The sequence below is a fragment of the Phascolarctos cinereus genome, unplaced genomic scaffold, assembly GCF_003287225.1.
Source record: "Phascolarctos cinereus isolate Bilbo 61053 unplaced genomic scaffold, phaCin_HiC Scaffold_4;HRSCAF=312, whole genome shotgun sequence".
Classification (NCBI taxonomy): Eukaryota; Metazoa; Chordata; class Mammalia; order Diprotodontia; family Phascolarctidae; genus Phascolarctos; species Phascolarctos cinereus.
Genome location: NW_027555847.1, coordinates 33624199 through 33651635, shown reverse-complemented (window position 1 = coordinate 33651635; position 27437 = coordinate 33624199). Strand labels below are relative to the sequence as shown.

At 36.9% G+C, this 27437-nt stretch overlaps 1 protein-coding gene across 1 annotated transcript in view; it reads left to right on the top strand.

The window, feature by feature from the left end:
* The window catches only part of TAFA4 (TAFA chemokine like family member 4), a 182822-nt gene extending 166133 nt beyond the window's left edge, over positions 1 to 16689 (top strand). The window contains exons 5-6 of the mRNA XM_021007570.2: positions 7801 to 7925; positions 13957 to 16689. Coding sequence (XP_020863229.1) covers positions 7801 to 7925; positions 13957 to 13968 — 137 coding nt within the window. The 3' untranslated portion in view covers positions 13969 to 16689. The remainder of the gene's footprint in view (positions 1 to 7800; positions 7926 to 13956) is intronic.
* Positions 16690 to 27437: the final 10748 nt, after the last annotated feature.

Here is a 27437-nt window from a genome sequence, read left to right as displayed (position 1 = left end):
ACTCCAATATCTCTGCCAAGAAAACCCCAGCCGGGGTCACGAAGAGTTGGATGTGACTGAAACAACTGAGCAACAGCTCTCTATGGCAATAGTTATTCTGTTAATTTGAGCCCAGATGATTTTTACTTTATGTAATAATCTGTTCTGTTTGTCCCTCAGTGGATGAAATTGAAGAGAGACAAATTTAGGCTTGATGCAAGGATCACTGCCTTGTCATGGTGGAAAGGCTTGTGCAGCCTAATTAAACCATGAGCTATGCCATACATGGTTACCCAAGATGGACAGGTCATAGCAGAGAATTCTAACAAAACATGATCCGCTGGAGAAGGAAATGGCAAACCACTCCAATATCTTTGCCAAGAAAACCCGATGGATAGCACTAAAATAATAAAAGAGATGACATTGAAAGATGAGTCCATCAGGTTGGAAGGTGTCCAATATGTTACTGGGGAAGAGCAGAGGACAACTGGCAGCTCAGCTGGACGATATGTCTGGTGACAAAAGAAAAGTCCAGTGCTGTAAAGATCAATATTGTGTAACAACCTGAAAGGTAAGATCTATGAACCAAGGTATGCTGGATGTGGTCAAACAGGAGATGGAAAGATTGAACATTGACATCTTGTTTGTCAATGTATGTAAATGTATGGGAATGGGTGAATTTCATTCAGATGATCACTACGTATACTACTGTGGGCAAGGATAGCTTAGAAGAAATAGAACAGCCCTCATAGTCAATAAAAGGGTGAGAAAAGCAGTACTATGATATAATCTTAAAATGACAGAATGATACCTGTTTGAATGCAAGCAAATCATTCAACATCACAGTAATATAAGTCTGTGCTCTACCCACTGATGCTGAAGAGACCAAAGTTGATCAGTTCTATGAAGACCTATAACATCTTCTGAAATAACACCAATAAAAAAAGATGTCACATTCATCATAGGGAATTGGAATGCTAAAGTAGGAAATCAAAAGATAATTGGAATAATAGGCAAATTTGGCCTTGGAGTGCAAAATGAAGCAGGGCAGAGACTAATAGAGTTTTATTAAGTTATTCCACTGGTCATAACAAACACTCTTTTTCAATAACTCATAAGGTGACCCTACACATAGACATCACCAGATGATCAATATAGAAATCAGATTGATTATATCCTTTGCTGTCAAAGCTCTATACAGTCAGTTAAAGTAAGACCTGGAGCTTACTGTGGTGCAGATAATGGGCTTCTTTATTGCAAAATTCAGACTTAAATTGAAGACCATATAGGTATGACCTAAATAACGTCCCTTATGAATACGAAATGGAGGTGACAAATAGATTTAAGGGATTGTTTCTGGTAGAGTGCCTAAAACACTATGGACAGAGATTTGCAACATTGTATAGGAGGCAGCAAGAAAAAAGAAACATTCTGAAGGAAAAGAAGAATCAAAAAGCAAAATGACTATCTGATGAGATTTTGAAAATAGCTGAGGAAAGAAAAAGTGAAAGGTAAAGGAGAAAGGGAAAGACATATCAAACTTAACGCAGAATTCCAAAGAAAGCAAGGAGGGATAAGAAGGTTTTCTTAAATGAGCAATGCAAAGAAATAGAGGAAAACAAAAGAATGGGAAAAATAAGAGACCTCTTCAAGAAAATTAGAGACATCAAGAGAAAATTTCATGCAAAAATGGCATGATAAAAGACAAGAATGGTAGGGATTTAACAGAAGCAGAAGATGTTAGAAAAAGGTGGCAAGAATACACAAAAGAACTATACAAGAAAGATCATAGCATTATTGATAACCACAAGGCTGACCCACCACTTGCTGGATCATTGTTGACATACGTTTGGACCAGGTGACCTCTAATCACAGGCTCATAAGATCACAGATTTAGAGTTGCAAAGAATTTAGAGGACATTTAGTCCAATCGTCTCATTTTACAGATGAGGAAACTGAGGCCCTAGGAGGTCCCACAGAGATGGAATTTGATTGTAGGTTCTCTGACTCCAAATTCAGCATATATTCCATTCTTTCACATTTCCTGTGAGGTGCCTTCCAGCTCTGAAAGTCTGTGTTCCTGAAAAGACATGGAAATCCAACTCGGGAAAATGAAAATGCCATTTTCAATTTTGATTTTAGATTTTTTATTTATTTCTTTTGTTTTCACATTTCACACCCCCAACCACACCCAACCTTCTCTTCCTCTTTTCCTGAGAAACATAATTTATAACAAAGAATTAAAAAGAAAACATGAACAAGAGGAATGTTATGTGTTTCTAATTCCTTCTTTGGGGGGAGGCTGAGGCTGGTGAATTGCCAGAGTTTGGGAGTTCACAGCCAATTGAGTGTCTGCACTAGTGCAACCCCAATATGGTGAGCTCCTGAGGGTGGAGGTCAGGGGGTACTAGGCTGCCTAAGGAGGGGAAGTTGGAAGCAGAACCGGTCCAAGTTTCTACCATGCTGACCAGTAGTTCAGTTTGCCTGTGAGTGGTCACTATACTTCTGCCCTGTGTGAGACAGGGAGATCTAGACTCCACCAAAAAAAGAAACAAACAAAGGAAAAAAAGACAAAGAAAAGAATTTTTTTTGACAAAACCAATCAACACATTGAAAAGAAATCTGATTTTTTTTTTTTGCATTTTTCCATACCTGTGGCCTTATATCAATGCAGATCAGCATCAGCTGGGCAATTTAGAGTCTTACAGAATTGCTTGGAGGCACTGAAGTGACTTGTCCAGGGTCAAACTATCAGCAGGTGTCAAGGTCTTCCAGAGGCTAGTTCCCTACCTGGGAAGGGAGGCCTGGAAGGCACTGGGTTGCCTCTCATAAAAATCAGTATTCACTCCAAATTCATCAATATTCTACATTTGTTAGAATGTAAGATACTTGAGCCCAGGGCTTATTTTATTTTTGCATTTTATCCCCAACTTCTACCACAGAGTAACACATAGAGTAATGCATTTGATAAATATTAATTGAATTTGTTAAATCTCTCTGGATTTTGTGTATCAAGTTTGTGTGAAGGAGAAAGCAAATATTTGTGTCAAGAAGAGTGTAGAAAGGTAAATCTAAGCTTACAACGGCACTAGCTTCCTGGGAAGATCTTGGCCTGCCATCTTCATTTTGGGAGCTAGCTGTCCTGAGAACTGAGACTCTCAACAGAGCAAAAGTGGGAAGGCCTTGCCAAACCATCCTTGGGGTAAGAATCCATATTCTTTCTGAAACAGCACAACAATACTGCAGCTAAAGAGTTAGGTTGGAGAAAAGGAGACCATGAAAGCTTTGTGGCATGGAGATAGTGGCAGGGCCATCAGAAATGTGGCAATGAGATTATTTGGGCCAACTGGGAGGACCCAAGGAGTGTTAGGAAAGGTGATATATTGTAATTCTGTTATCTCCCTTTTCATCAGGGGTCGTTTAAGGAAGCCTGCGCCCTTTCATTCTGGGCATGGGGAACATCTATTTATCTTTCTTTATTTTAAATGGTCACTCTGTCTTTATAAACATTGTTAACTATAGGCCTCTGCTAGTCTGGGTACAGTTACTTAGTGGAAATACAGTTGAGAGGAAGCAATTAAGGGGTCAATATTCATAGAGAAAAAAAAGAGAAAGATTTGACACTGATAACGTTTTGCCAAACAACTGTCTCTGTCTGGGGACCCAGAGTTGGGAAATTAAAAAAAATGAAAAAGGAAGAGAGAATTATAGCTACTCTCTGAACCAAGAATGAGCATTTGTATGAGGAAATTTGTCTAGGCCATAGTAGAGTGAAATACTTTAGGAGTGACTAAACAAGCTGGATCACCACCCTACCTCACTACGGCTACAGATATATTGTCAAAGATTTTATTACTTAAGGAACTGATTTCTTTTATGTGGTTACTCTCTCTACTGAGGTCCATCCAGGAGTGTGCTGGTAAATGTTTAACAACCAGCTGTCTGAAAAATGTTTTATACCCACAATTAAGTTTAATCTGCATTATTAATACTTTCTTATGTCTAGATTATCAGTAAAACAATAAATCAATTCCTGATTTGTTGCTTTTGCCAATTTCCACAGTAAAAATGATCACATGGAATTTAACAATCAACTCTTATGGTCTGGCTCAAGCATATGTTGATGTGTATGTTCCATTCTACTCCTGCTCCCTCACAAGCTTTCGTCTTGAAGAATTCCTATAGTTGAAATTCATCCCTGTATTGCCTCTTCCAGGGAACGAGCCTCTTTAAACCTAGGCTGCTTTTGAATGATAAACATCTTTCTAAATACACAGGACCCACCAGATTTTAGGTTCGAGTAACATGACATTCAAGAACCCAAGGCTGCACACCTCTATTACACAAGAAAGTATGACAGGAGAATTTTAACGGATGATGCAAATTCAAAACATTTGCCCAAGTTAACCAATGAGAAGCTCACTACTTACGTGGTGCCCTGTTGCATTTTTGATTGGATTGAGTGTATTTTCTTCTTATGTGGGTATGAACATAGTCAGAAAGCTATTTTTCCCACACCAGTGATTTTATCAGTACAGAGGGCTCTCAGTGACCAGCAATCTCTATCAACACAGAGCAGGTGAACTTACAGTCGTGGAGAGATGGGGTCACTGAGAAGCCGAGTGGCTTCCTCAGGGTCATCTAAGTAGGACTGTCAAGAGCAAAATTTGGACCTAGGTCTCCTGAACTCCAAAGGTAGCTCCCTACTCACTAAGCAACACTGCCTCTTAGAAAGGAGGGGATTATTTCTACTAGACAACCTTTTCGGATGATAACGACTTTTTACTTGAACTTGCTAGACCCTGATCTCCAGGTTTTAGACTCATTGTGTGGTCCTCTGAATTTATTCTAGTAAGAATTTTACCCATGACAATGTGCCTTAACAGGTAGAAAGAACAGCTGCTCGCCAAGTCACAAATAGCAAGACTTCAGTATTGTATAATGGGTTTGGAGTCAGGGGTTATCAGTTCAAAATCTTGGCTGGGCTACTTCCTACCTTCGTGACCTTGGGCAAGTCATCTCACTGGGCCCCAGTTTCTTACTCTAAAATGAGGAGATTGAACTAAATGGCCTGTAATTTTCCTTTCAGCTCTAGACCTAAGCTCCTATGATCTTCTGCTAACTTTCACTTTCATTAGGAACTGGCAACCAACTCAAACATGAGAAAAAAAACAACCATCAATATTTGTGAGAGGATGGAATTTTCAAACATACTCGGGCAACTTTTTATGTACAGACAAGTTTGACTGAATCCTCCTAAAACAACAGTTGAATCTCACCAAGCTCCTTTAAATTTTTTCCAGGGGTAGGGGAAGAGAAAAAAATCAGGGAGAACAATCAAAATGGTGATTTTTCTCCCTGTCATTGAAGCAGCTAGTACAGAGCATAGAACTTAGAGTCAAGATGATCTGAGTTCAAATTCTGCCTTAGACACTTACTAGCTGTGTAACCCTGGACAAGTCATTTCATCTCTCTGTGCCTCAGTTTCTCTATCTGCATAATGGGAATAATGACACTTCATAGGGTTGTTGTGAGGATCAAATGAGTTAATATACATAGCTCATTTGTAAACTTTCAAACATTACATAAATATTGGCTATTATTTTTATTTCTATTATTATTCATAGACCATAGGTTTAGAGCTGAAAGGACCACTTTAGATGTCCTATTCCAGCCTCCTCATTTTACATATGAGGGATTTGGGGAGACTCACAGAGGTTCTGTGACTTGCCCAAAGTTAGACAGCAGCTAAGTGGTAAAGTGGAGATTTGAACCATTGTCTTCTGACTCCAAATGCCTCTTTCCATGGTCCTTCCTGTTTAGACAGCATCCCATAAATAGAGTCTCACTTGTCTAAGCACTGGGTATCTAGGTTATAAATCTTGCAGTATTTCCTGCTTTGTAGGTTGAAAATACAAATCATTTCATTAGCAGATCTCCTGGCTGCCAGCTGGGTAGTTGGTGAGGCAAGTCTAAGGGAGTATTCTGCAGGTGAGCTAATTAGCACAAGGCAGCTGGAAAGCCAGCCAGTGCCAGGCTTCCCTGTCTCCACTTGTTTGAAGTGTTTCTGTGCAATAATTGACTTCAAGTGGCACCTCAGTGATCAGAATTAGGGCAGAGTGGCCGGTTGGGCTCTGTTTTATTCAGATGGCTGAACAGCAAGTGAAACGTGAAGATAGCATGGAGTTTTTTAATGTGTTTTTGTCTTTGCACTTCAGAAACGAGTTTGCTGCTGGGCCCAGGTGCTTTGTGGAGTTGTACTCAGCTTGGCCTGGAACGTTAATTTTGGTTGTTTTTATTCAAGCCGACGACTCTTCCCTTTCTCCATGACTAACTTCAGTGGTTACGGATAGCAAAAGTAAGGAGAGGTTGGGTGCTCACTCCATTCAGTCTAAAATCTCACCGAACGTGGATTGGCATCACTTATCTTTTAGCTATGGAATAGTGGCAAGAGTGTTCAGGACTCATTCTGAATACTTGGGTTTAAGTCCCAGCTCTGCTACTTATGAGCAGTACTACTTGCCAATCATTGTGAGCCTCCCTAAAATGGGGATGATATCACAGAAACTTAGAGACACAAGAGACCTCAGCAACCATCTAGTCTAACCCACTTCTGGTCAAGAAGTGCAGCTACCATACCCTCTACCACCAAGTCTTTTCTCCTGGCTCAATATCCCCAGTTCCTTCAACCATGTTTTTGGGGACACTTTCTGGTTTATCAACATCCTTCCAAAAATGTGGTGCCCAGAAGGGACCACAATACTCCATCCAGATGACCAGGGCAGAAAGCAGCAGGACTATTCCCTCACTGGTCCTGACCACTATTTTTTTGAACATAGCCCATTGAAGATAAAGCTGGCGTCATCATGGGTGCTCTATCTTCAGTAACATCTCATTATGGACCAGTAGCCCTCAGGTGGAGAAGCAATGTTTCCATAAAATAGAAATTTCCCTTAAGTTTAATACTTTCAGAGTATTATTCAGGTAATAGAAATCAACATTTCTTTTTTTGTTTTTTGGTTTAACCCTTATTTTTATTCAATGCCCCCCCAATGGCACCCAAGTAAAGTCCCCCATTTTATAGAGGAGGAAACCGAAGTCCAGAGAACAAAGTGTATTGCCCAAGGTCAGGCAGATTTCAGTGGCAGAATTAGGATTTGACCTGGGTTCAAATCCCAGCTCAGTCATTCTCCTCTACCTGTACAACCTTCGACAAGTTCAGAAGTCAACATTTCTAAATAAATTGGGGAGAATAGAAGAGTTAATGAAAACTTTTGACCTTTTCCCTGAGATTATTCAGTCTGGGCCTGCTGGGTATTGGAATGGATGGAACCCTGGCTGCCCCAATTTGAACCTACATATCCCACTGTTGATTGCCCTTGCAGGTAGATACTACTGGCAACTTCTCTTTTATTTGTCAATCTGATTTTCTGAAACCATGTGTAAGATTCTATATTTATTCCTAATAAATTTGATCACATTCAATTTGGCCCAGTGTTATACCCTATCAAGACCATTCTAAATCCTCTCTTTGAATTCCCTCTCCCCCTCCTTCCTTCCTTCCTTCCTTCCTTCCTTCCTTCCTTCCTTCCTTCCTTCCTTCCTTCCTTCCTTCCTTCCTTCCTTCCTTCCTTCCTTCCTTCCTTCTTCTCTCCCTCTCTCTCTTTTTCTAATTGGGGGATTAATTATGAATGAAAACATTTCATCTTTGTAACAGCTGTATTTCTGTAACCCAGTCATGAAGGAAGGCACTGTTTTCCCTCCCAGATCAATGAAAACAAAGTCCCCTTTAACACCTGTGACTTGGGTTCTCTCTTTCAGCCTCCATCGTCCTACAGAAATGGTGGTGTCATATGAACCCATGCCTGGATGGAGAGGATTGTAAGGTGCTTCCAGATTATTCTGGCTGGTCTTGCAGCAGTGGCAACAAAGTCAAAACCACCAAGGTAAGCATAGGGGAAAAACACAAACAGAATCAATGGCTGTGGCCAGTTATTAATGATGTTTACTTTTCATGGTTTTCTAATTTAGACATTGAGAGAGCTGTATTTCATGTTGATCAAGCTGGTTGTTCTTCTGCCACCCCATGGTTTGGCCTTTACTAAAAAGAGATTTCCCAGCATCCTCCTTTGCGTCAGGTTTTATGGAGCTGTGATTTGGTGCAGTAGCTTGTTGTTTAGTCAGTGATACTAAATTTATTTCACTTCTTTTGTGAGTCTGATTTAAAGCAGAGGTTCTCTAGATGACAGGCTAATGTATCAAAACACTATGGCAAATATCCCCATACAGACGGATCCTGGAAATAGAAATGCTCCTTAAAAAGAAAATCATTGTTTATCTGATAGAAAATGTGTTTCAAATGATAGAAGCCAATATTTTTAAATAAATGGGGTGGGGGACAGGAAGAATGAAGACATTTGACAAGTCACTTGTCTAGTCTCTGCCCTCTTTTTTCTCTATAAAATGAAGTTGTTTTAAGGTCCCGTCCCATTTCTGAATCTATGATCCTACTAGTAAATATTATCACCATATGTGTTTGTTGATGCTAATAAATTAGAAATCTAAAAAAAAAATAACCCTTTAAATACTCTTCCCTCTAGTGTCTTACATTCACTTGTCGACACTAAACTTTTCCTTTGCTTTGAATTTTGGGGCCATGGAGCAGCACTTTTGGTGATCCTTTCATAACAGTAAAAACTAGACAATGAATATAAGCCAAATGGGTTCTGGAAATTAAGATTAAGGGACATAACTCAGTCTCCTTAGCAGATCTGCCCTCTATAGTCAGATATTGCTCTATGGTACATTGGCATATATATACCTTAGGATTATTAGGGTGCTGTGTGCTAGAAAGCAAGGCCTACTGTTACTAAATTTATTCTGTATTAGTGACATTTCATTGAGTACTTCCAAAAAGTCATAGTCACATCATTCTGCTCCCTAAGTCACTGTGCTACAAAATGCTTTGTAATAGTGGGCCACTGGAGGATCATTCTGAAGCCATAAAACTTTGTTTCCTTTATTAATCCGGGGAAGTGTGACTTAGACTGTGTAAAACATTTTATGTCTTTTATAGAGCCTATGCACATCTAGGAAATTCATTTGTGTGGCTGTGCCCACCTTTCAGGCTTAGCCTATTGTGCACTGAGGAAAAAGAAACAATAACTCATGGCCCCTTGTCATCAGCTCAGATATTTTAGCTAGACATATTTACTGTGCAGAAAAAGAGTATTGACTAGTTGATATTTTCAACAATTAATCAATCAATAGACATTTATTATGTACCTACTATGTGCCAGGCACTGTGCTAAGTGCTGGGGGTACAAAAAGAGGCAGAGGACAGTCCCTACCTTCAAAGAGCTTATAATCTAATGAGGGAGAAAACATGCAAACAGATATATGCAAGGTGAGCTATATACAGGACAAATAGGAAGTAATTAATAGAGGGAAGGTGCTGCAATTAAAAGGGGACAAAGAAGACTTGCTTTAGAAGGGGGATGAGGCAAAGACATCAGTAGTCAAAGTTGGGGAGAGAAAGCATTCCAGGCATAGAGTGCAGCCAGAGAAAATTCTGGGAGCTAAGAGATTGAGCATCTTTGTTTGTGGGACAGCCAGTTGATGTCACAAGAATGAAAAGTACATGTTGGGGAGTAAGGAGCAAGAAGAGTGGAAAGGCAGGAATGGGCTAGGTTATGGAGGGCTTTGAATGCCAAACAGAGCATTTTATATTTGATTCTGGATGTGATAGGGAAACACTGGAGTATATTGAGTAGGGGGATGACATGATCTTTCCTGTGCTTTAGAAAAATCATTTTAGAGACTGAATAGAACATAGATTGGTGTAGGGAGAGACTTGAGGCAGGCAGGCTCACTGACAGGCTTTCATAGTCTAGGTGTAAGTAATGAGAGCTTGCCCCAGAGTAGTGGCAGCATCAGAGGAGAAAAGGAAGTGTATTCAAGAGATCACCTTTGTAATGGCTTGGATGGAAGGGTCAGACAGAGTGAGAAATCCAGGATCACTCCTAGATTGGGAGCCCAAGGGACTGTGAGGATGATGTTGTCCTCTCTACAGTTATAGAGAGGGGTATGTGGTTTGTGTGTGTGTGTGTGTGTGTGTGTGTGTGTGTGTGTGTGTGTGTGTGTGTGTGTGTGTGTATGTATGTGTGTGTGTGATGGTTTAGGGTGAAAGATACAATAATACATTCAGAACAGAAATAAAATGTCCAAAGGAGGAATAAGATATGATTTTCTACAGAGAGTCACCCAGGTTGGAAGTTGATCCTGAATTTAAATAGAAATGTGAAAAAAGTATGCAGCCAATAGGAATTACATGGCAGAGTCATGGTAATTACACAGAGATGTGGTAATTAGATGTGGGGGTCATTTCTAACCAGTCATCTCTTTTTTTGTGTAGACAAAGATTTCTTTCTTAGAACATTCTTTTAAAAAACAATTATTTTTTTATTCTGGACTTAATAAACATCAAATAAAATGTGCATTTCCATAAATAAAGTAGGACAGAAAAAGAGGGTTGTACCTTATAAGGTGAGCCTCCATTATATACAGCTTTCTTTTACACATATGACAAAGTCAACATGAAACTTTCAAAGCTGAGCTACTTATCTGTGATTCCTTCTGGCCTTCCTCTTCTGTGCAAATGCTTTACTGACCTTCTTTACTTTTTTCTTTCTGGAAGCTCAATTGCTAGTTCTCCTTTCCCTCTCATCTTCATGACCTCTCCCTCCAAATTTTTTTTTAAAGGCAAAGAAAAGAAATCTAATATGCATAATCATGTAACCAATATGCATAGTCAAGCAAACATTTCCGTATCAGCCATGGCTAAGAATGTGTGTCTCCTTTCTGTATCGTGAGTTCATCATCCCCCTGCCAAAATGGGAGTAGCCTGCTTTACCATCAGTAGTATAGAATCCTGGTTTGTCATTGCTTCAGTCAGAGTTCTTTAGCCTTTCAAAGTGTGTGGTTTTTTTTTTTTTACATTATTGTTATTGGAGAAATAGTTCTCCTGGTTCTGCCTACTTTTCTTTTTACCAGTAGATTCGAGTTTCCCCAGGTTTTCTGAAACTATCCCTTTCATCACTTCTTATGGAATGTAGTATTCAATTATATCCATATATCATAATTTGTTCAGCCATTTGCCAATTGATGGACTTTACTTTCCAGTTCTTTTATAGCATGTTCTTTCTAGTGTTTTGCTCATCTGGTTTTGTTCCCCTAGAAAAATCACACGTATCACTTTTCCAGGGAATGCAGCTTTGTGGCTTGCATCTCTCTCAATTGTTCTGGATAGATGGTATAACTCTTTTTTTTAAAAACTTAACCCCAGATTTCCCAGTGACCTCCTAGGTGAGCTTGGGCAAGGCACTCACCTTTGGGCCTCAGTTTCCTTCTCTTTAAAATGAAGGTATTGGGCTAAGTGGCGTGTAAGGTTCCTTGAAGTTTTCAATTTGAGATCCCACAAATATGTGATTTTCAGTTTTATGACCTTGACTATGTTGAATGGTTCTGTTTCTTACTGAGTGTCAATGGGTGTAGCCATGGTATCTCATTAATCGAACTATGAATCAGTGAGGAGTTTTGGTCCTTTTAAAAAATAATTCTTTATAAGTAGCATTAAAAAGGATGAATACAAATTCTACTATACTATTTGATGCAAAAGAGCTATTTTGCACCAAATAATATGTATAGTTTGATGACAAATTTGTCTGGAGGTAGATGGATTCAAGTAGAACCTTTATTTCTTGCATTCACTGCCCCTACTAAATATATGACTGCATGGAATTTTTCCATTGGAAGTGACCTCAGTGGCCATCCAATTCATCCCAAACCCAACAAGTGATCTTGTATTGTCTGTTGGAATATCTTCAGGAGTGGGGAACCCATTAAATGGTACAGTGGATAGTGTACTGGGTCTGGGGTTAAAAGACCCAAGTTCAAATTTTGTGTCAGGCCCTTGGTAGTTATGTGATCATAAGCAAATCATTTGAGCTCTGTTTACATCAGTTTCTTCGTCTGTAAAACAAGGATAATAATAGTACTTATTTCCCATGATTGTTGTGAAGATCAAATGAGATTATAATTGTGAAGTTCTTAGCACAGTGCCTGGCACCTAGTAAGCACTATATAAATGTTAGCTATTATTATTGTAGCTTTTAAAGGAGAACCAGGTTCAAAACGTACAGATTTTCTGCAATGTTTATTTAAAGTGTAGCTAATTATTCTGAGTAATAAAGGAAAAACCAGTTATTGCCTTTTAATGGTCTTATTTCCCCAGTAAAGCCAGAGGTTTTCTAAAAGAAGCCATCAAAAAAAGTGAACATTGCTTTAAAACACTCACACAGAGCAACGTTATTTTGCTCTATTGAACTATCTATACTTCATAATTTTAACCAATAATTATGAGAACCGTTCTTGAAGGAATTAACTTATACAGCTCAGCATGCATGAAATCACTTGATGGGCCGTGAGTGTCTGTACTCCAGAGCAGCTTAAAATTTCTTCACAGTACACAAATACAGGGCTGATGGTTTTATTGTGAGAGTTTCAATCCTGTATTAGAGCATTCAGGCCAAACTATGCACGGAAACATGGTCTTAGAGAGAGAAGCAATTTGGAATAATTCTACCATGTAGTTCTTTATAGAGGCAGGCAGTCAATTAAACAGAAGATCTGCTTTACAAAAAGCCAGTTATCTGAATTTGGAGTCAAAGGGCTGAGTTAAAATCCTGACTCTGCTCCTTACTACCCTTGAGACCTTGGTCAAGTCACTTCCTCTTCTTGGACTCAGTTTCCTTATGTGTAAAATGAGAGTGGGACTAGATGACCTCTAAGACTCTTATCCATTCTAGATCTATGATTCTGTGGCCACAGTGACCACTTGATAAGTTTGAACACTCACAAGCTAAACTAGTTGTATCTGAGCCAGCCTCTTATGAAGGCAAAGCCAATTATACTTTCTTCAGTACTTTGAAAGGTCTGATTTTATTAGTATGTGTATTTTCCTAAATGACAAATGGCAACGCCGCCACAACTTTGTCATTGGACCAGTAGAATATGAGCTCCTTGAGGGCAGGCTTGGCACACAGTAAGTGCTTAATAAATGGTTGTTGGAATGATTTGGATTTTGATTTGCTATGGTTATCATTCTGGTGAAGGCTATCCTGGAGATGGTGGCCTTTCTATCAGTAGACCCATTTTTGAAAAATTTTCCAAATGAATTCAATGTCTTAAATTCTCCCAGGGCATTTCGTTTAGACCTCTCCTTTGTTCTAGTCTCACCCTAACTTGTATTATACCTATCTGTGTGTATACCATAGACTTCCCCATGGAATATAAGCTCCTGGAGGGAAGACGATGTAATTTTTAAACTTTATATCCCTAGTACCTAACATAAAGTTTTGAATTTACGGGGTATAGAACTTGCCAGAGTTTGTATTTCATTGGCATGGTCTTCAGAAATCCAAGCTCACATCTTCATTGTAATAAATATCAAAGCAGGAATTTAAAATAATTTTACACAAATTCAAATATACTGCACAGAGCCATAACTATTCCTTTTTGAATCTGGGTCAAGATTCTCAAGATTTGACCAGTGCAATTAGGACAAAAGTGCCCTCAAAATACCTTTTAAAGAGAAATTCAGATGGAGCAGAAGAGACAGCACATGGCACTTTGTTGACAAAGATCTCAGGACACAGGGAAGGGTAGCTTGAGGACCCATTATAAGCTGGCCAATTCTTTTTTAATGTTCTATTCATGCTAAGTGCTAAGCTCAGGCATTTTAGTGTTTCTACATGGTAAGTGCTGTCGACACCCTCTAAACTTTAGTGCCCAGGGACAAAAATCCAATCTCCCCGCCCTCGGTATAGCTCAGTGCTTGCATTATGTTGTTGCTTTAATAACTGCTGTGGTCTCTGCTACTTTGAGAAACTCACTGCTTTGTCATTTCCTTTGTTGTAGGTCACCCGGTAGCCCAGAATTAGCTGGGTTTTGTTGTTGGTGAGAAGAACACATGTGCCAGAGTGCTCACTCAGATGATCACATAGACCTTTTGAGTGAAGATTCTCTTGGACTTGAGGACTTTGAGTCTCCAAATGGGCATCCTGGCTGGCAGCATCTCCTACCTGCTCTAGCACCACTTGCTTTTTAGGATGTCCCCTGCTTGGGAATGACACAAATTTAAGAAAACTGAATTAACACTGAATTACAAGTTTTTGAGAAATCCCCTAAAGAGGGTCAATCCTAAGAACATCTGAAAGCAAATTGCTTCTTTCATAAAAATGATTTTGATTTTAAAGGAGAAATGATTGAGTTTGAAACAACCCACAGCTGTCCTTTATGTGTGTATGTGTGTCCCCCACCCCCAGTAGGCAGTGCATTGGCTTGGGCTGAAACTTACCCAAATACCCAATGGACTTAGAGGAAGATGCTAGAAAAGCATGTTGTCAGTAATTTTTATGGGTTTGGATCAATGAAATAGGGGAAGTGAATTTTTTGAACCTTTAGCATCAGTGGGCTCTGTATTTTGGTTTTGATATGTACAATTTCCCTCATCGTTTCAGATTTTGACTTGTTGAGAATAGATTGTTTTAGTAACTATTTGTTAGATAGACAAATAATTGAGTTTGAATTATTCTTCGGGTGTTGACTTCTGAATGTGAAATAGCTAGGCATTGGTGCAACATCTCTCCTTATATTTGTTAATGAGATCCCTATTAAGGGCAGATCTACAGAGAAAGGAAGTTTTGTTTAGATTTTCAGTCTTTTGACTATATTTTGAGAAGTTATTTAAAATTCAAAAATGTCTCTGTTCTAGATGAAAAAGAATGATCTCCCCTTGATCCAGTTTATGGTAATTATAAGAATTCTGCATTCAATTCTGTAACTGAACCAATTGTTTAAAATGCCCACTTTTGGGAGGGAGATAATGGTCTCATACCACCTTACATTTTTCTCCCATTGTTTTCCCCATCAGTGCATTATTCATCTTGTTTCTGGAAATGTAACTGTCAAAGGAAGTGAAACTTGCGTTCCTTTTCTCCTAGCTTTATTATTTTGAAATTCAGATGCCTCAAAATAGACCAAAATACAGTGATGCAAATGTGCCCATGAATGGCTGTTGACCCAGATGCCAAATGCATAGCGGTTATGAATATGTACACACTATTCTAATACCATGGGACTGATTTTTTTATATCATCAGAAATGCCAAGAACTTACACTTTGTTGCACTAATTTAGTCCATTGTACACATTCTTTCTAGTTTATGAGCAGTAGCACCAATACCAGAATGTTGTTTATAACAGTGACAATTAAAATTCAATTTTACTCCTGTAGAATGATCAAAGTCAGTTGCAAAGAACCAGCTGTGTGGATCCATTGTTTGGTTTCTAGGAGTTTGTATTTTAATTTTATAGTTTCCTATTCTTAGGATTCTGGTAGATGCTGTATTAGTTAATAAGTAAAAGACAAAACAAAAACCAAAACTCTTTCTGCTGATGTTTGAAGGATGTATGAGGAGATGAGTGTGTGTTCTCAAATGTCAAAGGATTTGCATTTAAAAAAAATGACTCTGTCTTGTCTAAGCTGGAAAAAACAGGGCCTACTCAAAGACTGATCCCATTATTCATTGGTGTGAAAACTTTGATCTTCTCTGTTGGGGCTGATTCAGTCTTCCTTTGGCAATTTGTGCCTTCTCTCCAACCCCCCCCCCCACCTCCTGAGATCTCACCATATTAATGCCAAACTTACTGCAGACATAGCCTACCAAAGCTCAGAACTCCTCGGTATGAGATCTGCCAGTCTTTGACTCTTACATAGATGGGATTATAGTCATGCGCCATCAATCCTAGCTTTGGATGTTTAATGAACTGGCAAAAAAGAGAGGAGAACCTTGAAATCTAAGGCAACCATGCTTTTGACAAAGATAATTTTTCCATTTACCAATGATATGGCATGAAGAGAAGATTAGTAAAAATTTACAAATACTACTTGTGTGCTTTTTCATAGAACAATCTATTTCTGGTCTGTCCCCTCTCCCTCCAAGATAGCTCTTTCTTTCTTAGTATCATGGGAGAATAAACAGATTTGAAGCTAAAAGCAGCACTTGAAGTCATTTAATTCAACCCTCACATTTGACATATGAGGAAACTGAGGCACAGAAGTGATGTGATTTGTTCAAAGTCACACAGATAATTAATTACAAATGGAGGATTATGCTGCCTCATACCTGTGTAAAGGACCTGTGACTTCTCTTGTGGGAGATCACTCTTGACCAAAGCCCGTTGCAGTCTGTTTATGACTTTGAGTGCCAGGGAGTTGTCCAAGGTTCAGCCAAGTTAAAGTGAGTCACACATGGTCACCCAGCTAGTAAGTGTCAGAGTGGGATTTGAGCCTGCAGCTTTCTGATTTCAAGCCCAGTGCTATTCATTATGCTATCCTGTCATTCATAATTTCAGTATCATTGCTTTTACTTATTCCTCTAGAAAATATTGCCATGGAATATTTTTTTTTGCAATTTTTCTTCAGTTAACAGAGATCCCTAGTGCTTGCCAGTTCCTCTTCCAGATAGCATTTTCAAGAGGAAATTTTCTTCCTTCTTTTTCCCGTTTCATTCATCTCCCAACTTGTGAATTTCTTGCAATGGTTCCCTCACCTTTCCACTCAGACAATGGACTTGGAGAAGCACTTCAAGGCCCTATGATCTATATCATTGATGTCAAAATCATATAGAAATGGGGGCTACTAAAGCAAATATATTGCTATGGGCACCATATTTTCTTAGAATCCACATGTTAACATTATTTAGGTTCTATTGTATTTTTGTTCATTTCATTAAATATTTCCCAATTACATTTTAATCTCATTGGCACTGGCGAATGTTGAGGGCAGAAGGCTTGACACTTTTGCTCTACATCTACTAGTTTATTTTTTAGGTTTTAAATTAACTTAGTTTAATTGTGCCAATAAGTGAGTCAACAGGGTGACAAAGGAGTCCCAAGTGGGTAATACATTGAGAAGCATGGAATCTGGGAATACAATGATAAAACCACTGTACCTACGTGACATCTGGAATATTGCATTCAGTCCTGGATGCAATATTTTAGGGAGGACATCGATGAACTAAGATTTCCCAGAAGAAGGTAACTAGCATGAGGAAAGGCTTAGAGTTTACGCCATGTGAGTATCAGTTGGAAACATTAGGCAAGTTTAGGTTGGAGAAGAGAAAACTCAGGGACATGTGACAAGTGGCTTTAAGTATTTGAAGAGTCTTAACATGAAAGAGGAATGAGACTTGTTCTGTTTGGCCCCATAGATCAGAAGTAGGAATGATGGGTAGAAGACGCAAAGTGGTAAATTTAATCTTGAAGTAAAGAAAAAGCTAGGTGGTGCAATGGATAGAGTACTGGACCTGAAGTCAGGAAGACTCATCTTCATGAGTTCAAATATGGCTTCAGACACTTGCTAGCTGTGTGACCCTGAGTAAGTCACATTCTTTGCCTCAGTTTCCTCATCCATAAAATGGGTTGTTGAGGGAAATGGGAAACTACTACAGTATCTTTGCCAAGAAAACCCCAGATGGGTTGGCAGAGAGTCAGAAATGATTGAAATAACTGAACAACAAAAGGAAAAAACTTCCTGTCAGGAAGATCTAATCCTGAATGGGAAAGGCTACCTTGGATCCACCCTCCCGGAGATCTTCAGTCAAAGGCTATGTGCTCACTTGGAAGGTATGTTGTGGAGGCATGGCTTAGACTAGATGACCCTTGAGGTCCCTCCCAATTCTGAGATTATTACATTAGTCATGGATTTAGGTGCAATGTATGCAATAATGTGGAGAGAAGTATGAGTTGTTAATTCAAAAGGGAATTGTGTGGATTATGGAAAAGAGATGCATGAAAATTATATTCTGAGACATTTGAAGGAAATCACACTTTTGCCTCATTTATTTGAATATTTTGGGTCAAAGTATTGATGTCTTAAGTTATCTAGAAAACTGCCTCAATTCTCCCTTGCACAGCTATAGCTCTTGTGTAAATTTCTTGCTTTATGGACTCCATTAATTCTTGCAAGACAAGTAAAATTCTCTGCTCAGGAAGGGGTAGTCTTCTAAGAGGAATCCTGCAGACTTCAAATAGATACCACTTTCATGTGGGAAAGAATTTACACAAAGATAGCAGTGTTGGCTCACAGAAATCTGATAGCTCGTAAAGGACTAGGAAAAAAATGATAATACTTTATGGGACTTTTTTGGGGGTGGAAACTACTTCTAGGGAGTAAATTGGGCATTTGGGGAAAGTGTCAGATGATTCTGCTGCCATTAAGTGAGTTATCACTCTGGGGTGGATTTGCCTTTCTACCCAGTTTATTAACTCTCTGGGTCCTATTATGCCTCTGTTTTTGAAGAAGCCTTTGCAGCCATCATCCCCATTGTTTTTCTGTTGGGGATTAAGATAGAGATATATTTCTGTGACTTTATAGAATTGGAAGCTGAGACCAAAATTCATGGATAAAATATGTGCTGGTCATGTGAGCAAGAACAGGTGAGTTCTAAAGGGTCATGACTCTTGGTCATCTCTCCTCTTCTCTAGAAATATAAAATTTGTGTAAGGTCTTACGAGTAGTTGCATTTTCAGTCCTTGGGATGATGGTGAGACACTGTAGCATAGTTCAGTGATTTCCAAAACTGGGAACAAGGCCTTTTGGAGCATCTGGGCATGATCTCAAGAGGTGTGTGATCAACCCCAATCAGAACATGGGAAAGTAGGTCACAGTCTACTCTTCTTATGATAGCTAAGTGTGGAGCTTGTCAATATCTCACCTCATTTTCCAACATTCTCCAACTCTGACCTTTTCTTGGTTGTGTAAGCTTCCACTTTCACTTATTCTAAGCTAGGTGTTGACCTCTCAGGGCAGTCATAACCTAACTACTATCCAGCTACCTCAGCATGTCCACCCTCTGCCCTCAGAACACTGGGGGGCTGTATGTAGAAGGCATCTCTCTGATAGTGGTCTCTGAGCTCTGGGACAGTGACCCACAGTGAGTCAGAACCCAAATTCTCAATCTGCCTTTTTGTTTTGGGTGAGATAGCTTGAGTCTCATAGGATGAGCATGTATGGATGTGTTGTGATCTGGGTGTCATATCTCATTACATTATCTTTTCTGTTGAACCTGCTCTTTATCTGAGCTTTCCTATTTTTTATGAAGGGCTGTTATCCAGCATACAGTCTCCATGGCATCCTTAGCTTCTTAGCCCATAGATTCATTCAGGCATCAGATTTTGTTTTTCTCTTGCTTTGTCCTCTTTTGTCTACTAACCCTAACCACCCTAATTCAGGCCCTCATCACCTCTCACCTGGACACAGCAGAAGTCTTTTGATTGGTCTGCCTGCCTCAAGTCTTTCCCCTCTCCAACCTATCTTCCAAAGATGAATTTTCATCTGCCAAAAGTGATTTTCCTAAGGCAAACAGATGATCATCTCACTCCTCTACCCAGTAAATTTCAGTGATTTCCCATTGAATCTAGAATAAAATATTATTTCATCTTTAGAAAATCTTTTAAAATGTTGATTCTTAATGTAACTCTTATGTTTATAATTATTTATATGATAATGCTTGTATATGATAAATGAGTAAGTATGTATATATATGTATATATGTTGGGGTATGCATGTTAATTTTTTTTTTCTGATGGGGTATACCATTCAAAAGTAAAGAGGCTGCTGACATTGTAGATAGAAAGACAACCGTGAAGTCAGGAAGACTTCATCCATAGGCCCCAAACCCACCATTTGAAATTTACTAGTAGTATACCAGCAGTAAATCACCTAATATCTCTGAACTTGTTTTCTCATCTGAAAGGCAAGGATAATAATACTTATAGCAACTATCTCATGGGATTGTTGAAGGCTCAAATGTAAATACAAAGCCCTCTGCAAATTTAAAGGTTCTCTGTCTCTCTGTCTCTGTCTATCTCTGTAGTTAGCATTTACCAGCCTTATTATTGTTCCATGAATATTGTATAATTTTTTTCATCCCATTTCTTCCTAAGAATTCTAAGCCAGCTCATAGCCATTGAACTCTCCAGAAGAAACACTTTTTATTTTGAAATTTAGGTGAAATACCTTGCTTCTAAAGTATATATAGTAGAAGCTTTTCTCTGCACAGACAGGAGCCAGCTGTCTTGTACATATACTTTTAAAAATAGATTTAAAATATGTTATTAATATCTTTTGTTTTGACATAATCTATGTTTTTTCCATGAGTTCCTTTCTCTATTCCCTCCCAGAGAGCAACCCTTATAATACAGAATGAAAAAGAGGGAAAAAAAAGGTCAGCAAAGCCAATTGATATGTTGTAAAAGTGTGACATACATAGTCTTCCACATTTGTTGACCACCTGCCCAACCTTTGCAGGGAAGTCCATTTGGGGGTGTCTTCTCATAGCTCTTGTTTGTGGATAAACTTTGTCATAGTAATTTGCAACATTTTGAATTTCAATTAACAACAAAAATTCCTATTCAATTAACTTACTCTGTTCTTTTCTATTTTGTATGTATTTTATAGGGCAGCTAGATGGTGTAGTGGATAAAGCACCAGACATAGAATCAGGAAGAGTCCCATCTTTCTGAGTTCAAATCTAGCCTCAGATGCTTATTAGCTGTGTGACCCTAAGCAAGTCATTTAACCCTGTTTGCCTCAGTTTCCTCATCAATAAAATGAGATGATGAAGGAAATGACAAATCATTCCAGTATCTTTGCCAATAAAACCCCAAATGGGGTCACAAAGTCAGAAATGACTGAACAATAGGAACATGTATTTTACATGTATATTTTAGTGATACAATTTTACCACTGAAAAATTCTTTAGGTTTACCCCAGAAATTCTCACATATCTTTTCATCATCATTGTCTATTTCATAGTTATTAATTGTTTCTACAATTAATTGTTTAAAATTTAAGATTTCTCAGCCTCCTTTAACGTGTGCATCTTTGCTTGTAGTCTCTGAATTTATTACTATTTTATTACATTATGGTCTGTAAATACATGCTTACTATTCTTGCTTCTTAACATTTATTTGCAATTTATTTATGCCCATGAGGACATGTTCTATTTTTGTAAAATTGTCATGTGATCCTGATGTATACGTATATTCTTTAATTTGGTAAATCTTTTAGCTTTCTATTTTCAGTTTGTACAATTCTATATTTTCCCTTTTCTTTTTATTTATCTTAAATTTTCCAGCTCTGAGGAGGAACATTAAAGTCTCCTACTCTTATCCTTTTTATATCAATATCTTTTTGCAATTTTGTTAATTTTTGTTTTACTAATTTTGATGACTTTTCATTTGGCATATACACAGTGTCTGGAGAGTCTTAGTGCAATTTTAAACTTTAATAACTTTAGAAGTTTAAATGTTACTAATAAAAAAAATTTGAAATTTTATTTAGCATTTTATACTTATTCACTTTTGTGAATTTTGAAAAAAATAACTTTAACAAGTTGGAGTACTCTGCCATTATTCAGTATGATTAATAGTTTCCAGATGACAACTTCTCAGACCGGTGGATCAGCATAGCAGATCTTCTTGTTTGGCACCATGGCTACTTGATCTATTTACATTAGACTTTTTTCCTTTTTTTTGTGAGGGCACATCAAAACCATCATGTGTGCATCAAAATTTCAGGCTAGAATTACAAATGTAATCCTTCCAGTCACTGAAGAACAGCTGATTAAATATCTTTACTAATAACTAAAGCAATATATAGCACAATATTTTAATTAGAAACATCAATATTTAAAAAAACCTAAATTTTAAATGATATTTTTGTAAGTTTATAGCATTTATACTTCTGTATATTAAATATTATTTTATTTTATTAAATATTAAATATTAAATATTAAAACTGTACTAAGACTTTTAAGACTTTTTTCAGTTTAATATCAATATTGCTTTCTCATGTATGGTTCCTTTAAGCATAATGTAATTTACCTTTTTATCTTTTATGTGATCAATTTGAAATTTTTCTTTGATAGTGTGACTGCAACCACTGCTTTTTTGGTTAACTTATTACATAGTAAATTTTGTTCTAGTGTCTTATTTTTATTCTCTGTATATTTTATTAGATGTGTTTCTTGTAAGTAACAGATTATGGGATTTTTTTTTCTTATCCATTCTGCTGCCCTCTTTCATTTTAGCAGATTGCTTATTCCATTCACATTGATTGTTATTAGAGTTACCTTCTTGGTTTCCTCCATTTTTGTGTCTCAATTACTGCTTTTTTTGTTTTAGGATTCTTTTTTGTTTCTATGATTAGTTTTTCTTAACCTACTTTGATATAACTCTATTCCAACAGGCTTTCTCCCTCTCCCCTCACTCCTTCCCATTCATTTGCTAATTTTTAAATTATTAGATTATTTTCTTTCTTATATATTTAGTTTTTGAATTCTCTTTCTTTCCCCCCTTTTCTCTTTTCCTCTCTCAGTGAAATTGTAAGTTCAAAACCTCCCTTTTCATTTCCCCTCCAATTTTTCTTTAGTTTTTTTAAAGAAGGATTCTTTCAAAATTCTTTTATCTTAACTAATAATCTTTCTTTTCTGTCTATTCTGAATGTTTATTCTTTGATTCATGTTTTATATCCCTTATTTCTTCTTTAATCCTTTTGTATTCCCTATAAAATTAAAATTTCTGAAATACCAAGCTTGAGCTCTCTTTTCAAATCAATTTCTATTTTATTTCTTTTTAAAATCTTGCCCCAGTGGCCCATTATCTGTTGAACTGCCTTCTTTCTCACTGAGCAATTTTTTTGTGTGTGAGGCAATCAGGGATTAAGTGACTTGCCCAGGGTCACGCAGCTAGTGAGTGTCAAGTATCTAGGTTGGATTTGAACTCAGGTTCTGACTCCAGTGCCAGTGCTCTATTCGCTGCACCACCTAGCTTCCCCAGAGCAAAAAGTTTTAAAAGCCCTTACTACAAAGCTACAAATTCCCACATTAACCATGTTTGAAAATGTATATTTCTTCCTACTTAACTTCACTTTAGGAGGTGAATGGCATGTTTCATTTTCATTCTTTTGGACTTATTATTTATTATTGTGTTGATAAGAGCTCTCAAGTCTTTTGAAATTGTTTTCTCTATAATGTTGCTATTATATAAATTTTTCCTGTTCTTCTCAATTTGCTTTGCATCAGTTAGTAGAGGGTTTCTCAACATCACCCGAAATTGTCCTTCTTTTATAATTTCTTGTGGCTTAGTGCTATTCTATTACATTTATACACCACAATTTGTTTAGCCATCCCTCGGCAGGATACCCTATTAGTTTCCAACGTTATTGTTGTAGTTGCTGTTGGTTCTTTGTTTGTGAAGAGGACCAATGATGATACGGGTCTTAACTTGCATACGGATTGGATGTAAGTGAGGTAGAGTTGTGTAAAGTCATCAATCTCACTCTCTCTGAGTCATCAAAGACCAGTGGCAGGACAAAAGTCAAGATTACAGGTGATGGTCCAGAATGCAGTGGATGACCTTGCATCTTTGATGCCTGACCCAGCTCTAAATGTTCCACAACGCCTGCTTCAGTTGCCTTCATAGCTGTTTGAACAAATTTTCCTTATCCACCCATTCTGCTTGGGGGTGATAGACATCTCCCTAACTCACCAACAAGTTTAAGGCCTTTTGGTTACTCTCAACCAAGTTTAGTCTATATGCCAAGAGGATTTACCAGGCTATGGCCACTTCTTAGAGCCACAGGTGGAGCTGGGAGAAGGTGGACACCAAAGGTGATGAACAGCCATACCTACCAAAAACAGAGATGTTATAAACATTTTTGTACAGATAGAGTCTTCTTCTATTTCTTTGATTACTTTGAAAGTATAGACCTACTAGTGATATAACTAGCCCAAAAGGTATGGACAGTTTGGTAACTTTCTGGCATGGTCCCAGTTGCTTTTCAGAATGGCTGGACCAATTCACAGCACAAATAATGGGACATTAGCACACCTGTTTTTCCCATAGCCCCTCCAACATTTGTCATTTGATTATTTTGTCATATTTGCCAATGTTATAAAATTTGCCTTATTTGCATTTGTCTAATGATTAATCTTTTAGAGAATTTTTAGGTGATTATTGATAGCGTGGATTTCTTCCTTTGGAAACTACCTGCTCATTTGTAGTTGATCATTTATCTTATATGGGGAATGTATTATAAATTTGAATCATTTCCTTTCATGTCTTGAAATAAGAATTTTTTCAGAGAAATTTGTTGCAAAGATTCTTCCTCAATTATCTATTTTCTTTTCCTTTTTTTAAACACAGCATTAGATTTGCTTGTGCAAACATTTTAATTTTACATAATCAAAATTGTCCATTTCATCTTGTATGATCCTCTCTCTCACTTGTTTAGTCATGAACTCCTCCCACATCCGTAGATCTGAAACATGATTTCTTCCTTATTCCTCCAGTTTGTTAATGATATGATTTTTAAAAATATTCTTGGTAATGTATCCATTTGGAGCTTATCTTGGTGCATGGTGTGACTTGTTAGTCTCAATCTACTTACTGATAGATTGATGTCCAGTTTTCTTAGATGTTTTTGTTAAATAGTGAGTCCTTCCTCCAGTAACTGGGGTCTTCTGGTTTATAAAAAAAAATGCTACTCTGTTTTCATCTCTTTGTTATGTATCTAATCTGTTCCACTTATCTACTCTATTTATCATCTCTCTATCTCTTTATCATCTCTCTATCTGTCTATCTGTCTATCTGTCTCTCTCTCTCTCTATCTAACTATCTATCTATCTATCTATCTATCTATCTATCTATCTATCTATCTATCTATCTAACTATCTATCTATCTATCTTTAACATGTACCAAATTGTTTTTACTGATTACTACATTGTAATACAGTTTCAGATCTGGTACTTACAGAACCCCTTCCTTCTCACTTAAAAAAATTATCAAGATTCTTGACATTTTATTTAGTTGAATTTCATCATTATTTTTCTAGCTTTATAAAAATATTCTTTTGGGAATTTGCTACTAAATAAATAAATAAATTTAGATAGCATTGTCATTTTTGTATATCAGTTTGACCTACTCATGAGCAATGAATGTTTCTCCAATAATTTAGGTCTATTTTTATTTCTACAAAGAATATTTTATAGTTAGATTCATATAATCACTGGGTGAATCTTGGCAGATATACTCCCAAATGTTTTATAGCTCCTGTAGTTCTTTTGAATTGAATTTATTTTTCTAGTTCTTCTTGCTGGGTATTGTTGGTTATATATAGGAATGGTGATGATTTATGTGGATTTATTTTACATCCTACAGCTTTGGTGATGTTGTTAATTATTTCAAATAATTTTCATTTGACTCTCTAGACTTCTTTAAGTATGTGATGTCATCCACAAATTTATAATTCTGTGTCTGTCTTTATCTCTGCATATTCTCTCCATTTCTTTTTATTTTGTTTTGTTTTTGGCAATGCAATTGGGGTTAAGTGACTTGCCCAGAGTCACACAGCTAATAAATGCTATGTGTCTGAGGCTGGATTTGAACTCAGGTCCTCCTGACTCCAGGGCTGGTGCTCTATCCACCGTGCCACCTACCTGCTCTTCCATTTCTTTTTCTTGTCTTATTTCTTTGTCTGGAATTTCTAGCACTATATTAAATAGTAATCATGATAATTTTGCTTCACTCCTAATCTTATTGGAATGGCCTCTCTACCTTTTCTCCATTAGATAGTATATTTACTTTTAGATTTAGATAAGAACTATCATTAACTAAATTAAGGAAAACTACATTTATTCCTATGATTTCCTAGAATTTTTAATAGACATGAGTGTTGAGTTTTGTCAAATCCTTTTCAATATCTATTGACATAATTCTATACTTTTTACTATTTATACTATCAACAGTTTATTGTATTTATCATACATTGCATTTTCTTACTTATTTAGAACCAACTCTGCATTCCTGGTATAAATCTAACTTGTTTCTCTTGTGTATACGATTTCTAATAGGCTTTCAATATCACTTGCTAATAATTTATTTCAAATTTTTGAGTTAATATTCATTAGATATATTGGTCTGCTTTGTCTCTCACTGGCTTAAATATTAAGACCATGTTTGTACCATATGAAGAAATTGGAAGGGTGCCTTCTTTCCTTATTATTGCGGATAGTAGAAACCATCTGGATGAGAATTAATATTAGAGTTACTATTGGAATTAATTGTTCTTTGAACATTTAATAGAATTCACTTGTAAATTCATCTGGTTGGTCCTAGAGATTTTTTGCCCTTTGAGAGTTCCCCCTGTGGCTTGTTCAAATTTTTGTCCTGATTTTGGATTACTTAAATAGTGGCTTTCTTCTTTTGTTAAAGTAGCTATTTTACGTTTTTGTAAGTATCTATCCATTTCCTCTTAAGTTTTCAATTTTGTTAGCATATAATTGGTCAAAATAGTCTGATAATTTTCTTTATTTCTTCTTTAATTGTTGTGAGGTCCCTTTATCAATTTTTTTTTTGTTTTTAGGTAATTGGGGTTAAGTGACTTGCCCAGGGTCACACTGCTAGTAAGTGTCAAGTGTTTGATCTGAGGCCTGATTTGAATTCAGTTCTTCCTGACTTCAGGGCTGTTGCTCTATCCATTGTGCCACCTAGTTGATCCCCCCCTTTATTCATTTTTGAAATGAACAATTTGGTTCTCTTCTCTATTTTAAAAATCAGACTAGTTATTTATTTATTATTATTGTTAAACAGCTCCTAATTTTATTTATCAATTCAATAGGTTTTTTTTTGCTTTCAATTTTATTAATTTTTTTAATTTTCAGGATTTCTACTTTGCTACTTAGTTGGGAATTTTTAATCTGTTGTTTTTTTTTTAATTGCATGCCCAAATCATTGATTTGTCCTTTTATTTGTCTACAGATACAAATTCTCCCCAAAGAGCTACTTTAGCTGCATCCCATATGTTTTTGTTTGTTGTGCCATTATTGTCATTCTTTTTGGTGAAACTTATTATTTCTTTGATAGTTTGTTCTTATCAATCTTTAACATTATGTTATTTAGTCTATAATTACTTTTTAATTCTTTATTAATTGGCTTTAATTCTTTATTATATATACACATTATTTTACATTGTTATCAATAATAAATAATGCATTTTGTATTTCTGCTTTTCTACTTTTTTTTTAGTGAGGTCTTTATGTCCTAGTACATGGTCACTTGTTGTAAGCTTGAAGTTTTTGTAAGTGCACAGTTTAGAAATGTTTAAAAAATCCTTTCTATGCCCATCCAATAGTTGCCAGAGATCTATCATCTCTAATTTTTCTCAAGTTCTATTCAGATTCTTAATTTTAAAAATGTTTTATTTTGGTTAGGATTTTGATTAGACCTGTCTAGATCTGAGAGGGATATATCAAGGTTCTCTACCACTAAAC